The sequence below is a fragment of the Pelodiscus sinensis genome, chromosome 12, assembly GCF_049634645.1.
Source record: "Pelodiscus sinensis isolate JC-2024 chromosome 12, ASM4963464v1, whole genome shotgun sequence".
NCBI lineage: Eukaryota > Metazoa > Chordata > Testudines > Trionychidae > Pelodiscus > Pelodiscus sinensis.
The window spans coordinates 6,148,271-6,161,802 of NC_134722.1; the positions used below are offsets into that span (position 1 = coordinate 6,148,271).

General features: G+C 57.9%; 1 protein-coding gene across 7 annotated transcripts in view; it reads left to right on the forward strand.

Annotated features, from left to right (window-relative positions):
- GSE1 (Gse1 coiled-coil protein) overlaps nt 1–13,532 on the forward strand; it is a 347,899-nt gene that overhangs the window by 118,770 nt on the left and 215,597 nt on the right. For all 7 annotated transcript variants that reach the window (XM_075939943.1, XM_075939940.1, XM_075939946.1 and 4 more), the window contains exon 2: nt 9,553–9,730. In XM_075939943.1, the coding sequence (XP_075796058.1) occupies nt 9,553–9,730 (178 nt within the window). The remainder of the gene's footprint in view (nt 1–9,552; nt 9,731–13,532) is intronic.

Genomic DNA, 13,532 nt, shown 5'->3' on the forward strand with positions numbered 1-13,532 from the left:
GTCTGGGGAGCGGGGCTGTTCCTGCAGAACATTACACGCCCGATAAGCAAGAGGCTCCTGTCTCTCCCGGGAAGTGCAGGCCCACTCCCTAGCTCGCACGGTCACGGGAAGGGATCGAATCCAAGGGCAGGAGAATGTGTCAGGATCCCCAGCAGCGCTGCCGGGGCCAAGCTCAGAAATCCAGCCCGCTTTCCCCACGCTGCCAGCACAAGCAGCTCCCCGGAGCGCTGTCCAGGGCTTTGGAGAGCTCTTAATGCCGGGGTTGGCAGCCTTCCCAGTGGAAGGTAAAACCAGGACTGGGTGCTGACACGGGGACCTGGAGGAGGGATCGGCTGTGTAGTGCAGTGGTGGCCACGCAGGGTTCTGTGCGTGGCCCGGGAGACGTTTTCCGTACCGTCGCCCGTGAGCAGGGTTTGCCAGGTGCCCCTGGTTTCCCTCTGCACCGCCCCCCCGCTGCTATTGCTACAGTGACACGCCCGTAAAGCCAGGGCACGCGGAGCGACGTGGGTGCAGATTGCACACAGCACGGACTGGGAGAGCCGTGCGCTCCCTCTGCAGCCAGTCGCAGCGCCGCTACGGTTGGGTCGGCACCTCCGCCCATTCCAGGCACGCAGGTACAAGCGAGCAAAACTCCCCTGTCCGGGGAGGGAGTCTTGATGACGACAGTCTTGCAGCCCACTGGGATGAAGGAGGCCACGCGTGCGGGCCGCCCACTAGGCTCAGTTGCCCATCAGGGGTCCAGTTCGTCCTTGGCCTCTCACCATGAGAGATCTCGATTTAACTCCTGCCTTAGATTGCAAGGGAAGAGGCAGTCAGACGGTGTCTCGGTCGGTCCCTATTACACAGTCTGACCCAAAAGGGACGTGGTCTGCTCTAGAGAGGCTTAGGGCTGGTGTTGCAAGGGGTCCCGCAAGCCACGAGTGAGCGCATTGCCTCTTTTCACAAGCGGCAGCACTGGCATGGCACGCCAATAACCCACCGATGGGTAATTAGCGAAGGACACCTTCATCTGATAGGGCTGGAGGAGTGTTGCCAGTCATGTCAAGCATCGCATGTAATTAATACTTGATCTGGTATCTAATGTAGCTTGAATTACTCCTGATTGCATTTTGCTTGTTCCTGTACCTATTACCTAGTCGGGAATAATAATAATAATTAATTAGTAAGTATTTGTGCTGCTCTTTAACTTGGAGGAACTCACAGCCATTCTCAAGCCATAATTAATTATACTTCCTAACAGAGCGGGAATCATTTGCTTGGCCGCAAGGTGCAGCCACTTCTGGGGTGGAAGGTGGCAGCTGATGAACAGCGCTCATGAGCTTTGCCTGGCAGTGTTAGGACAGGAGGTGACACAGAGCCCTATCTCGCTGCAGCTGGGGTGGGGTTAAATGTCGGGGGGGCAGAATGTGACAGCCCAAGTGGGAATTAGGATGGGATGCCAGGCCTAATACCCACATCGGAAGGGGGATGGACCATGGGAACAGTAGGGCCCATCCTTCTCCCCTTGGTGCCATTGAATTCAGTGGGAGCAGGCTCCGGCGGCTGTTTCACATCTCCTCTGCGAGGGGGCGCCCCCGGGAGCTCGGCAGCCTGGTGACTGATTGCCCCCAGCCCCCTGCGCCATGCGTGTCTCCTGGCCCGCGGAGTAACGCCCTGGTTACCAGCGATCCAGGCTCCCTGTATCTTACGCTCCCGTGTATTACAGCAAATCAGTATTCAGGCAGGGCCTGCCTGTGCCATTCAGAGCCTCGGCAGGAGCTCAGGGAGCAGGCTGTACCTCAGGGGTTCAGTCTGTCCAGCACAAACACACGGCTCCCCTTCCCCGGGGGGCTTCCTTTCTTCCTTGTCCACCTTCCTGCAGCCCCAGGAACCGTGCCAAAGTTTCCTACTCTGGCTGGGCCCCGTCCCCACACCCGGAGCTGGAAGGGGAGGGGAGGGGAGATTCTCCAAGTACTTATCCCTGCCCCCCCAGGGGCCCAGCCTGGGGAAAAGCCTCTGCCATCTCCAGGGACAAGTCCTCGCCAGCCAGGCATTCAGCCGGCAGAGGAAGGGGGCTTGGAGCACAAAGCGCCTGGTTGGAACCCGCTGAGGGGGCCGCTCGCTCTGTCCTGACCTCACCTCGCGGGGCCTTGTTCCCCGTCTCTCGGCGTCACGGGGTGAGGCGAGGACGGCATGTCGCAGGGGTTGCCAGTCAGGCCGTCACGTTCCCTGCCGGGCGCACGCATGGCGCTGTGAGATCCGCCTCCTCTCCACAAAACCCCCGCAGCCCCCATGTGTGCCCAGCTCTGGGGGCGAGACGGGACAGCAGCAGTTTCCTGTCCAGCCAGTCATTGTGCCTGTCTCAGCCTCAGCCCCTCGCTAGGGAGCCGCTGGGCGCTTGGAGGGGTACATGGGCTGAATCAAAGCGGCTGTCGGGCCGGGAAGGGGAGCGGGTCGGGGAGGCAGCAGAAGGGATCAGTTGAGCTTAGAAATCCCTCTGGTCCGGTTGCGGGTCGTGGGCCGGGAGCCCTTTTGCTCACGGTGAACATTCCAGGCTTACCGGCAGGGATGGGGTATCACCAGCAGTGATCCTGGTTAACCGGCAGGTCTGCTCCAGCCCGGCCAAGCCAGTAACCGGTTAAACACAACGTGGAACCAGTTAACTGATTAAACAGGGCTTGACATCCCTCTCACAGGATATGTCTCCATCGCATTCCTCCTTCCAGAGAGGAAAGCAAATGCAGACAAACTATTTGAATTTGAATTTCCTGCGCTTCATTTGCATAATCGCAGCTGGCCGCTTTTCCGAAATAGCGTATTTCGAGGAAACAAACGCGGTCCACGCGGGGTTATTTCGAAAAGAAACCCTTCCTTCGAAATAATCCTTACTCCTTAACAAATGAGGTTTAAGAGTTATTTTGAAGGAAGAGTTTCTTTTCGAAATAACCCCGCGTGGGCCGCGCTTGTTTTCTCGAAATGCGCTATTTTGGAAAAGTGGCTGGCCGCGATTATGCAAATGAAGTGCAAGAAATTCAAATCCGCGCTTCATTTGCAATTTTGCTTGTCTGCATTTGCATTCCTCTCTCGAAGGAGGGATGCAGTGTGGAGGGATGCAATGTGGACATACCCACAGAGACCTGTCTCCCCTCTCAGCCCGGAGGTTGTGCCTCCCGTGGTGGGGCTGGAGAAGCGCTAGCTGGGCAATCGCATGGGCTGTTGTCTATAGGCAGGCAGGACTGCAGCCTCCAGGCCTGGCCTTGGCGCATGGCACCAGCCCTGAGTTCCCTTGGCATGAAAGGAGGACGCTCAGCGCACAAGTCAAGGAAGGATCCTGGGTGTATCTGATGTTTCTTTTGAAGCCCGTTCTCCCCTTCCAACGCACTGCTGGATTGTCCCCAAAACCCCTCTGAGTTCCCAGCCTAAAACTTCTGAACCCAGATTTCAGCCTGGCCTAGATCAGCTCCCAGGCCCACAGAGTATGTAGGAGTGTGCCAGGTGTGTGCTTGAGCTGCCCTTCTCCCTCCCCTCTGAACCCTTCCAGTTTGTGTGTGTGTGTCGGGGGGGGGGGGGGGGGGAGGGCAACATTTGGAGCCTCCTAAAAAATTCCAGCCGTGGGCTGGGTTGAAATTTTGAATATCTTGCAGGTGCCCGTTGTGGCAGTGGGGGCCTTTGACTTGAGCTCCTCCTGTTATATGGGGGAGGGGGAGCGGCTTAATACCAGGCAAATGGATTGAAACTACAGACTAGAACAGAATGCTCAGACGTGAGATGTGGGGAAGACTCACGAGGGCTTTTATAAAGGGGCGTCGTGCCTCGCCCGTCTACTACAACTGTGGGATGCCGTCACGAGGCACATGGACAAGGGTGGGCCGGTGGATATGCTGCACTTTGAGCTTTCAGAAAGCCTTTGACGAGGTCTCCTGCCCCCCAAAGGCTCGTAAGCAAAGTCAGCAGTCCTGGGGTAAGAGGGAAGGGCCGCTCCTGGTTCAGCTCCTGGACTGGTCAAGCCTCAGATCAGAAGCCAGTGGAAATGGGAGCATGAGGCCTGCTTTGTCTCTGAGGTCTGTTGGCCTGTAGCTCCGTGCATTGAATCCTTCTCCCTGTTTCTCGTGTGCTGTTGCATAAGGTGCCTGGGGCAGGTTGGCAACGCATGCTCAGTGTTGCCAGGAGAGGTTTCTGCCGGACTGGTTAGATGCGGGCCAGCCCGTGTCCCCAAGCGTGCCTGGCCGGGTGCCCACAGCGTCTTCTCTTGGCTCTGTTGCACTCCAGAGGGAATTTGCTCTGGTGCTAGTGGGCGGTGTTTGCGTTGCACTGGAGAGACCTGCTGTAGCCTGGTGCCCACACGCTCAGGCTTTGCTCCCCTTTTGGAGGGATAGGAGGGCGTTTCGGACGCAGCGGGATGTTGTCTCTGAGATGAGGCTTTGCCTGTGCGGGTGAGTCCCTGGGCTGCGCCACAGCCGGGCAATGCAGCCTAAACACTGGGACACGCTCGCTCGTTTCAGAGGAAATAGCAGGCCTGTCTTCGCCCCGCTGCGTGGGAATTGCACAGGATACTGGCGCCGTGGGCCCCCTGCACAGACCCTGTGCCCCCTGGCTATATTCCAAGGGCTTGTCTGCACTGTGGATTTGCCCTAATTCTAGCCAGCAGCGGCCCTTCACCAGGTTAGTTCTGCTGGTGCAACCCCCTAGTCCTCATTTGCATTGGCGCTGTCTCCCCTGACTTCATGCTGGGCTAAGATGAACGGGGTGCAAACTGTGGTTTTGCGCAGCCACACCAGGGGTATGTCTAGACTACAGGCTTTTGTCAACAGATACTGTCGACAAAGCTTCTGTTGACAAAGATCGTCTAGACTACATCCAGTTCTGTCGACAAAGCAAGCCGCTTTGTCGACATGACAGTGTAGACGCAAAGGACAGTGTAGATGCAATAACGCCTTCTGTCGACACAGTTCTACATCTACACTGTCCTTTGCGTCTACACTGTCATGGCGACAAAGCGCCTTGCTTTGTCGACAGAACTGGATTACGAGGCATTATTCCTCGTAGAATGAGGTTTACAGCCGTCAACAAAACTGCTGAGTTCTGTCGACGTTATGTCGACACAACTCAGCGGCAGTGTAGACACAGGTATAGTTTTGTCAACAAAAGTCCACTTTTGTCGACAAAACCCTGTAGTCTAGACACACCCCTAGTGTGATTCACTGTCCCGTGCAGTGGCACCTAGACCACAGCAACAGATAAGATCAAGAGACCTCTACAGCATGGGCTGAGAGCCAGCTGGCTTTTAGCTCAGAGGGTAGAGGCGCCTGTACCAGGGGTCGCCAACCTTTTTAAGCACAAGATCACTTCTTGAATTTGTCAGTCCAGGATCAACCTCAAACCCAAACACCTGCCCTACCCCTTCTCCAAGGCCCGGCGCCTGCTCCACCCCTTTGCTGAGGCCCTGCCCTCCTCACTCTGTGAAGATGGGGTACAGGAGAGGGAGACAGACTGACATCAGCATCCCCCCCGCCTCTGTCTCCCCCACCCTGTACAACAAGCAGGAGGCTCTCAGGAGCAGCTCCGAGGATCTGGGCAGGAGCAGCAGGGCTGTGTGGGGAAGGGCAGCTGAAGGGCTGGTACTTGATAGCCTCCCAGCCGGACTAGTCAGGATCACCTGTCAGTGGCTCCAAGATCTACCAGTGGATCCTGATCTATTGGTTGGTGACCGCTGTCCTATACTCAGCTTCAGAGGTCCCAGGTTCAAATCCGCCTGGTGGCGGTTACACACAAGTACAGCTGCCTTGCTGGCTGGGAGCCCCAGTTCAGAGGAGGCTGCTGAGATGCAGTCCTGGAGGGAGACTTTGTTTGGAGGAGAAGGAACCTGTTTCCATCTGTGGGGGGCAGGTCCTGATGTACCCTTTTCCCTGCACATGCCCGCCGCCTTCCCCTGCAAGGCGCCGCGCGCCACTGCGGCCGCGTGGTGCCCAATTAAACCGGATGCCGCGCAGTAAAAAACCCGACATGCAGCAATCAGTCCTGCCACGCAGAAAGCGTCACTTTCTATTAATAATTGCAAAAGAGCAGCAGCAGCAGCAGCACAAAGTTACACCCATGTTTCCCCTAACAAGCCCTGTGGGACCGTGGGCTGCCCTGGCAGGGATTAGACAGGACATGCCGGCTTGGCTGCCTAACAGATCTTGTGCAGGGGCAAAGGTGCCAGGCTCGCCTGGCTCAGAGCGGCCAGGCAATTGGGTGGAAAGCTGCCAGGTGGAGTCAGTAAGTGTTGCCACTCGAGGGCTTGTGGGATTTGTCGAGCGCTCGCGGTTGTGCAGTGCTACCATATGGATTCCATAAATTAAACCTTTCCAGGAAACGAATGGTAAATTTATACGTCTGCTCCCATGTGTGGCTCATTGATTCTAAGAGCTTCCCAGCAAAATTCATGGACCATTCATCTTACTTAGACGCTCCCAGTTTTATAGGGCTACGCCGTCGAAAAAATTGGATCAACATAAAATCTTTTCTGCACAGCAGCCCTGGCCTTAGTGCTTGTAAATTGGAGCGGGGACCCCCTGCACCCGCCCCGCCGGTCCTTACTGCAGGCCTGTCTGGCTCCATCCAAATGCTCCTTCCTTGACCTAAAACCTCCTGCTTTGACTATCTCTCTAGTCTGTCTGGGCACAGCCCCCATCTCGTGCCAAGTCCTGGAGTGGACAGAACCCAGCTGCATTCTCTCGGGAGTCCTACGGCAGGAAGGGGCTGGTAACACTTAGGGCTGGGTTGGGCTTGGTTAGCTGCACGTGTCGGGAAGGTCTGGGTTCAAGTCGCACACGGTATTTACTGCTCGGAGGGCGATCTGCTGGGAGAGACACCCTCCTCTCTGAGTACAGCTGGTCGGCATGCGCTAGTGCCGTGCTGTGTTTTGCCCGCATGTGCTGCGATTGTGGGGTTGGCTCAGGGGTCCAGTGAGATTGTGCACGCGCTGGGCGGGGCACATGATACCTGTTCTCTGCAGACCTGAGTGCAACCCCAAGTGCTCTCTGATGGGTTTGGGCCTCCCAGTCCCCTGTAGCGTTAAAAAGAGCAGTGTGGAGGTTGGGGCACCGGCAGAGGCTCTGGCTGGTACCTGAGCAGGGGGCCAGCCAAGGGCTAGGATGGGCCTGCGCTCGCGTGGCTAGCACACCCTGTAACATGCACACCCCTCCGTAACGGCCACAATTCTGACTGTGGACTGACCGTGTGACCTGGGTCTCTTTCTCTGCGCACACCCCCTCCTGCAGGTTCCCATCAACTGAGGTAGCACAGGGGAGGATCTTCTCACTGGCGGGGAGGCGGGGGGTGACCCTGCAGCTCAGGAATTTTTCTGCAGCTGGTCTCTGCTGGCCAGCAGTCCATGGTGCAGGCATTAGCGGGATGGCTGAGTTGTGTGAGTGATTGATACAGTTGACTGAGTTTGACTGGACAGCATTTGTCAATCTGGCACACGCCTCTCTCTCTCTCTCTCTCTCTCTCTCTCTCTCATTCACACACACACACACACACACACACGCACACACACACACACTCTCTCTCTCTCTCTCTCTCTCTCTCTCTCTCTGAGTTCTAGGCCACGTTCACCAACTTCCTAGGGTTTCTGACACAGGCAGGACCAAATTTATAAGCTTAAACCATTATCTGGTGGATCATCGCATTTTTCTCTCTGCCTTCTTCTACCTCCCTTTTTAATATGCCCAAGTTGAAGCTAATGTGACACACCTGCTCTGGCTGTCAGGGAGAGTGTAGAACAGCTCTGTGCAGCCCCATAAAGCCTGTCACTTTGGAAAGTGCCGGGTTTGGTATAGAGGTTGACACGCATCCAGACATTTAGCAACGAGGGTCGTTAACGTTACATAAAACGAAAGTATTATTCGATTGCATTTCTGTCTCAAAGCTGGAAAAAATCCATTCCAGCCCCAATGCCTGCGGTGGGGGAGCTAGGATGCGGATGGCTTTAGTGACTGCCGCTTACTACAGATACAAAGACCTGAGGACAGTACAGCGGGAGCGGTAAATGGGAGCATGACAGATGCACCGAATAAGGGCACTCAACAGAGCAGGGACTAGCTTGTGAGGTACAGTAGGCACAACAGACACGGGAGGGAAGGGGCAGGGGTACTGCAAAACGGAGAGCAAACAAACGTTTTCATTTCCATACCAAATAAGCAGTGATAGATTTGTAAGGCTGCTAGTAACCCCCCAGACGCTCGGGGGAGCTGGCAGACAATGGAGCTGGTAAATGAGAAAAGGAAGTGGAAAAGGGCTGGAAAAGGGCTGGCTCCTCCACGGAAGGAGCGCCCGAGTGTGCCCTGCCGCTTCACAGGGGCTGTGGCTCTGTCTCAGAAACTGAAAGGGAAAGTGGAGTAAGTTATGAGCAGGCAGCAAACGTAACTAGAAACAGACCGGAGCAGTTTCCTTCTTCAAGCCCTGTGAAGTGCAAAATGTAAACCAACCGCATCAGCGGTGCAAAGTCAGTGTGGGCTTTGAAGGCTCTTTCGGGCCTGTGCTAGGCAGGAGGGGATTCGTAGATTTCAGCGCAGAGAAGACTCAGCGGAGGCTTGATCGCCATCTGTGCGTACCTACGCAGGCAGGAGTTTGTTACGAGAGGGCTCTTTGCGCTTGGCAGGCGGAGGTGTAACGAGACCTCGTGGCTGGAAGATGAAGTCAGCCAAGTTCAAACAGGAAATAAGACCTATGTTTTGAACGGTAGAGGATAATTGACCCTAGGATCAGATCGCCAAGAGGTGTGATAGGTGGAGTCTACATCACCTGGAGTCTGTAAATTGAGGTTAGGGGCCTGATCCTGCGAGTATAAAGGGGAAGAGACCCAATGAGGCTACACCAATTTACACCAGCTGAGGATCTGGCCCTGACAGATGCTCTAAACTGAGCATAGGGTTTCTGGGCCTGATGCAGGAATGAGTGAGGGAGACTCTCTGGGTTGTGTGGGGCAGGAGCTCAGACTAGATAATTGTAACAATCCCTTCTGGCTTCAAAATCACCCTTGAATCTAGGGCGCTTACCCTCCCTGTGTCCCCTTAGCAGGAGCCTCCTGTACTGTGATGGCACTGTGGTAGCGGAGGGGAGGGAAGTTGTATACTGGCCCATTGAGTAATCAGCAGCAGAATAATCAGCCGGCAGCCACTGGCAAGGCGAGGGATGTTGCTTTGATTCCTGCCCCTCCTCCCCCAGCTCCCCAAAGCCTTTCTTGTCTCGTCCTGGCTGGAAGCGCTTGGACGGCTCGCTCAGATCCAGCTGTAACCCCCGGGAGACATGGAGCTGGCTGGCTGGTGAGCAGCAGACAGCTCCCCTACCCAACCCTGTGCAGTCTGCCTAAAAGAAAAAAAACATCTTGTCTCTCTCCACCCCCCCGCCCTCCTGGGACACATTCCGGCAGGAGGGCCCTGCTTTCTCCAGGCTGGTGGAGAGAATCCGGGCTTGGGAGGGGGAGCCGGGAGGGCTGCTGCCTAGCACAGGAGCTGATGCAGGCTGTCAGCTGCTGAATATTCAGGCCGGGAAAGGTTCTGAGTCCCTGTTCTTTTGCTTTTGTCCCAGGCGTTGTCCTCTTCTCTGGAGACACCTGCTGTGAAGCCAGCTGCCGGCGAGCCCAGACAGCGACCGGCAGGCTCTGGGGAGAACCCAGGTGCAAGGAACGGAGCTGCCCAGGAGAGTGGCTTGGACCGCGGCCAGCGGCCGGGTGTGGATGTGGAAGGCGCAGACCAGGGAGCTACAAGTAGGTGCTGGCTTGGCTGTCTGGGCATGGGGGGAGCCTGTGGAAGGAGAGGTGGAGCTCTGGGGTTTGACACTAGTGACCCACCATCTCGTGCTGCTCTGACTGCTGGCAGCGAGGCCTGGGCCAGCCAGCGGCCAGTGCGCTGCTCTGTGGGCACTAGGGACGGCTGGGCCCTGGTGCGTAATTCAAAGGTGATTCCCGGGGCGTCCCAGAAAGTGACAGCATCGCGTTGGCCCTTCCACCCTCCAGCCTGGGACCAGCCTCTTCACTCTGGCCCGGCTCCTCTTGCGAAGGGTGCAGCTTGGCCCCTCATCCTGCTGTTCTCGCACAGGCAGGACTCCCATCAGCTCTGTGGGAAACGTAGCCCGTGCGAGGACTGTGGGGCTGTTTGTACGCTGGGTGGGCTGGCCTGCAGTCTGTGTGCTCCGTGGGCAGGATCCTCTCCCCCCCCAGTGCTGCTCCTTGGGGGGTACAGTGCTGGTGCCTGGCTTCCAGCTTTCCTGGAGAGCCCCGGGAAACTGCAGTGTGAGAGCCAGGATCAGGGAGTGTCGGGGGGTGTCATGTGTGGCTGTCATGTCATGTCATTTGCCAGCAGAGCACGCACCGTAGCCTGTGGTCAGGACGCCTGCTGAGCGGATTTCCCTTCTTGTGCTGGGGATGGGGTGTGGGGCCGAAGGCGAGGGGAGTGTTGGGGTGGAATTCACGGCTGTGGGCAGGGTCTGCTGCCGAGGCGGGGGGGCAGGGGTGACTGAGGACTCTCCCCCAAGCCCTCACTCTCCCACTTCTGCCCCTGGCCTGCATCTCCTTGGCCCGTTAAATCTGTAGTCCCTCTGCCAAGGTGGCCACCGGGGCAGGGAAGGGGGCCTGACATATGCCCCCTGGGAGTCAGAGTGAAGCCCCGTGTGCAGTGCCCCCTTCCCGTCCGTGCCCAAGGACAAAGTGACCCGAGGCCGGCTCTTTGCCGTGACCTGGCTGTGAAAGGCTCTTTCTCCCGGACAGTCCCCTGAGGCGAGGCAAGGCCCTGCCTCCCCAGCGGTACGCACGGTGCCCAGCACAGCTGTCAGGCAATGCCAGCCACGCCTGGGCGCTGGGACGCCATGCGGCGGGGGCCGGCCGTGGCCCGGGCTGGGCTCCCTCCTCCAGGAGCTCAGAGCCTTGTCAGGCCGGAGCGGCAGCATTCCTGGGGGAGGTGTCACGCGCCCGCCCAGGTTGGGCTGGCTTGCGTGCCGCGTTCCCGGCGGTGCTCGCGGCCTGCTGGCGGCTTTGATGTGGAGGCTGCCGCCTGCTCCGGCTCTTGGGGAGGGAGAGGCGCCGGCCTGCAGGGGAACCGCAGGTGCAGCAGGCAGCGCAGCGCACCGGGCAGGGAGCCCGGCCTGGGCCCGTTTCCATGCCGACGCCTCTCGCCGCCTTTGGGAGGATGGTCAAGCTGGAGGACCAGCCAAGCAGCCTTGGGCAAGGGCCTGACGGTGCCCGGGACCGGCCCTACAGGGGCCCTGTGAGATCCTGAACGGAAGGGGCTGTAGCAAAGTGCAGGTGCTGTTAGTGGGGTCGACTAGGCATGGGGCAGACCCACCCGTCCCGAGCCTTCCCCCCCCCTCAAATCGAGCGGAGACGACAGCCTCCATTGTGACTACGGCTCCCACGACTCTCCTGCGTTCTGGCTGGAAACAGCACCGCTGGGGAACCCCAGGGAAAGCTGATCTGCCCCGATTTCTAGCTCAGCAGGGCAGGCCAGCGGGGAGGGGTAGCTCCAACAGGCCCTGCCCAAGGGTGCTGCGTTATCCTTTCACGCAGCTCTAGCACCACTGCTGGTGGGCTCTCACTGCCCCTCCTGGGCTGCCCCCCACAACGCTTTCCCTGCAGTCGCTCTGGGCTGGCGATCGGCGCCGCTCTGTTCATTTGCAAGCGGTTCCCAGCCGAGCAGGGAGCTGTGGCCTGGAAGAGCCGGACTCGCATTTATTACCCTGCGATCAGCTGCCGGGCAAAGGTGACCCTGAATGGCTCATTAGACACCTGCCACATTTCACCTGCAGCCCCGGCCCGGGGCTCCCGCGTTCCCACTCCGGATGCCGGTGCGCGGGGATCTTCGCCTCTTCCCCAGAGCACTGCTGAGTGGGGAGGGGCCCTTGCGCTGCTGGGTGAAGGATGAGAGAGGCCCATCCAGGCCTCTGTCCCCGCGTTTGTGCCAAGTGACAGCAGTGATACATGATCCCCGAGCAGCCTGGCTTTGGATCTGTGACCTTCGGGGAAAGTCTCCTTCTCCGCTGCCCCCGGAGTCCTGACCATGCACTGCCTCGGCGTCGCAGGTCAGTTAGCCGATCCCCCTCTTTGGCACTGCTAGGCCCGTATGCGCCTGCGCCGACCCGTGTCTGCGTTGCCTTCCCATTTGGCCCGCGGATTCGGCTGAACTCCGTGTCTGCAGCTTCCCGGGCAGCGGGCCCAGCTGGAACGGCCTTGCTGCGGGGACCATTAAGCCCTTGGCAGCTAGAGGTGCCGCGATGCATTGTCACGCTGAGAGGTAGCGCAGAGCATATCGAGCCTCCGCGGGAGGCGGGGCTGGCACAGAGGGGGAGAGGGCCTTAATGTGGGGCTGTGCCCTCATGATTCACTCTGCAGGCAGGTGCGGCGAGTCACAAGGCCTCTGTGCATTGAGGGACTTGCTGTGGGAGGAGAAGGAGCTGCCAGATGGCTGCTTCCAAGGGCCACAGCCCAGAGGAATCCAGGCCTCGCCTCCGAGCTGCAGAAAGGCAGAGGTGCTTGCGGGGAAAGGCTGGAAGATAGAGCTAAGCCTGCAGCCACCCCTCTGTTAGTGGGGCAGGGTGGGAACAGCAGTCCTCTCCATGCCTGCTGAGTCCGGGGCCTGGAGCGGCCTCTGCGTGGTAGTCACCAGAGAGAACCATAGGTTCTGCCAGCATTCGGCAGCCTCAGCGAGAACTCTCTTTGCATTTCTTAAAGCAGAGGCCTGTTGCTTCTCTACTGTGCCACGGGGGTGTTTGCCATCATGGGGCTTTAGCAGCACTACCCACCACCGGGCCTCGCCTCCCTGCAAGCTGCCAGGCTTTGCAAAGACACGGGCTGCACTGGGCCGCGGAGCCTGCTGATCTCTGCTGCTTGCTCACTGCAGCTTCGTGCCCCACCCTGATGCATCTCCGGCTGGAAACAGCCCAGGGTAACTCCTGCTGGGTATAGAGTAAGGAGTACGCTTTGTGCCTGCCTTTAATTACATGGTTGCACAGGACTGCTGCCTCGTACAGCGCCCAGGATGAAGGGGGCAGCTATTCCTTCTTCCTTTTCATCCTCGTCATTCAGGTGGTCCCAGATCTTACTGCCTGCCCACCATCCGAACCCTGCATTCAATGAAATACTGGGGTGTTAATTTCCTCATAGACTTTTCCATGGTGCTACTGTGGCAGTGACATGCCCAGTGTCACATAGGAACAGGGATAGAATCAAGTTTTCCAGGGTCACATTCAAGCCTTCTCATTACAGGGCTTTCTCTTCTCTTCCTGCCGTTCCCTGCCTCCTTCACTCCTCAGCCTCAATTCCTCCACCAAGCAGGTGTAGCCAGTGCACGGAAAGAGGCCAGGGTCCTGTGGAATCAAGTAGGGGATCATGGAAGGGAAGTCTGTGATCATAATGCATATAGAACAAGGGAGCTGAATGAGCGTGGCACAGACACCCTTAATCTGGCATTTTCTAACATGAGTGCTTGACTTTGCAACAGTAACATTCTTTGAATGGAGTTTTTAGCTGTGATTTCCTACCTCAGAAAAAAGCCCTGAAAACCCAGGAGTGTTTTTGT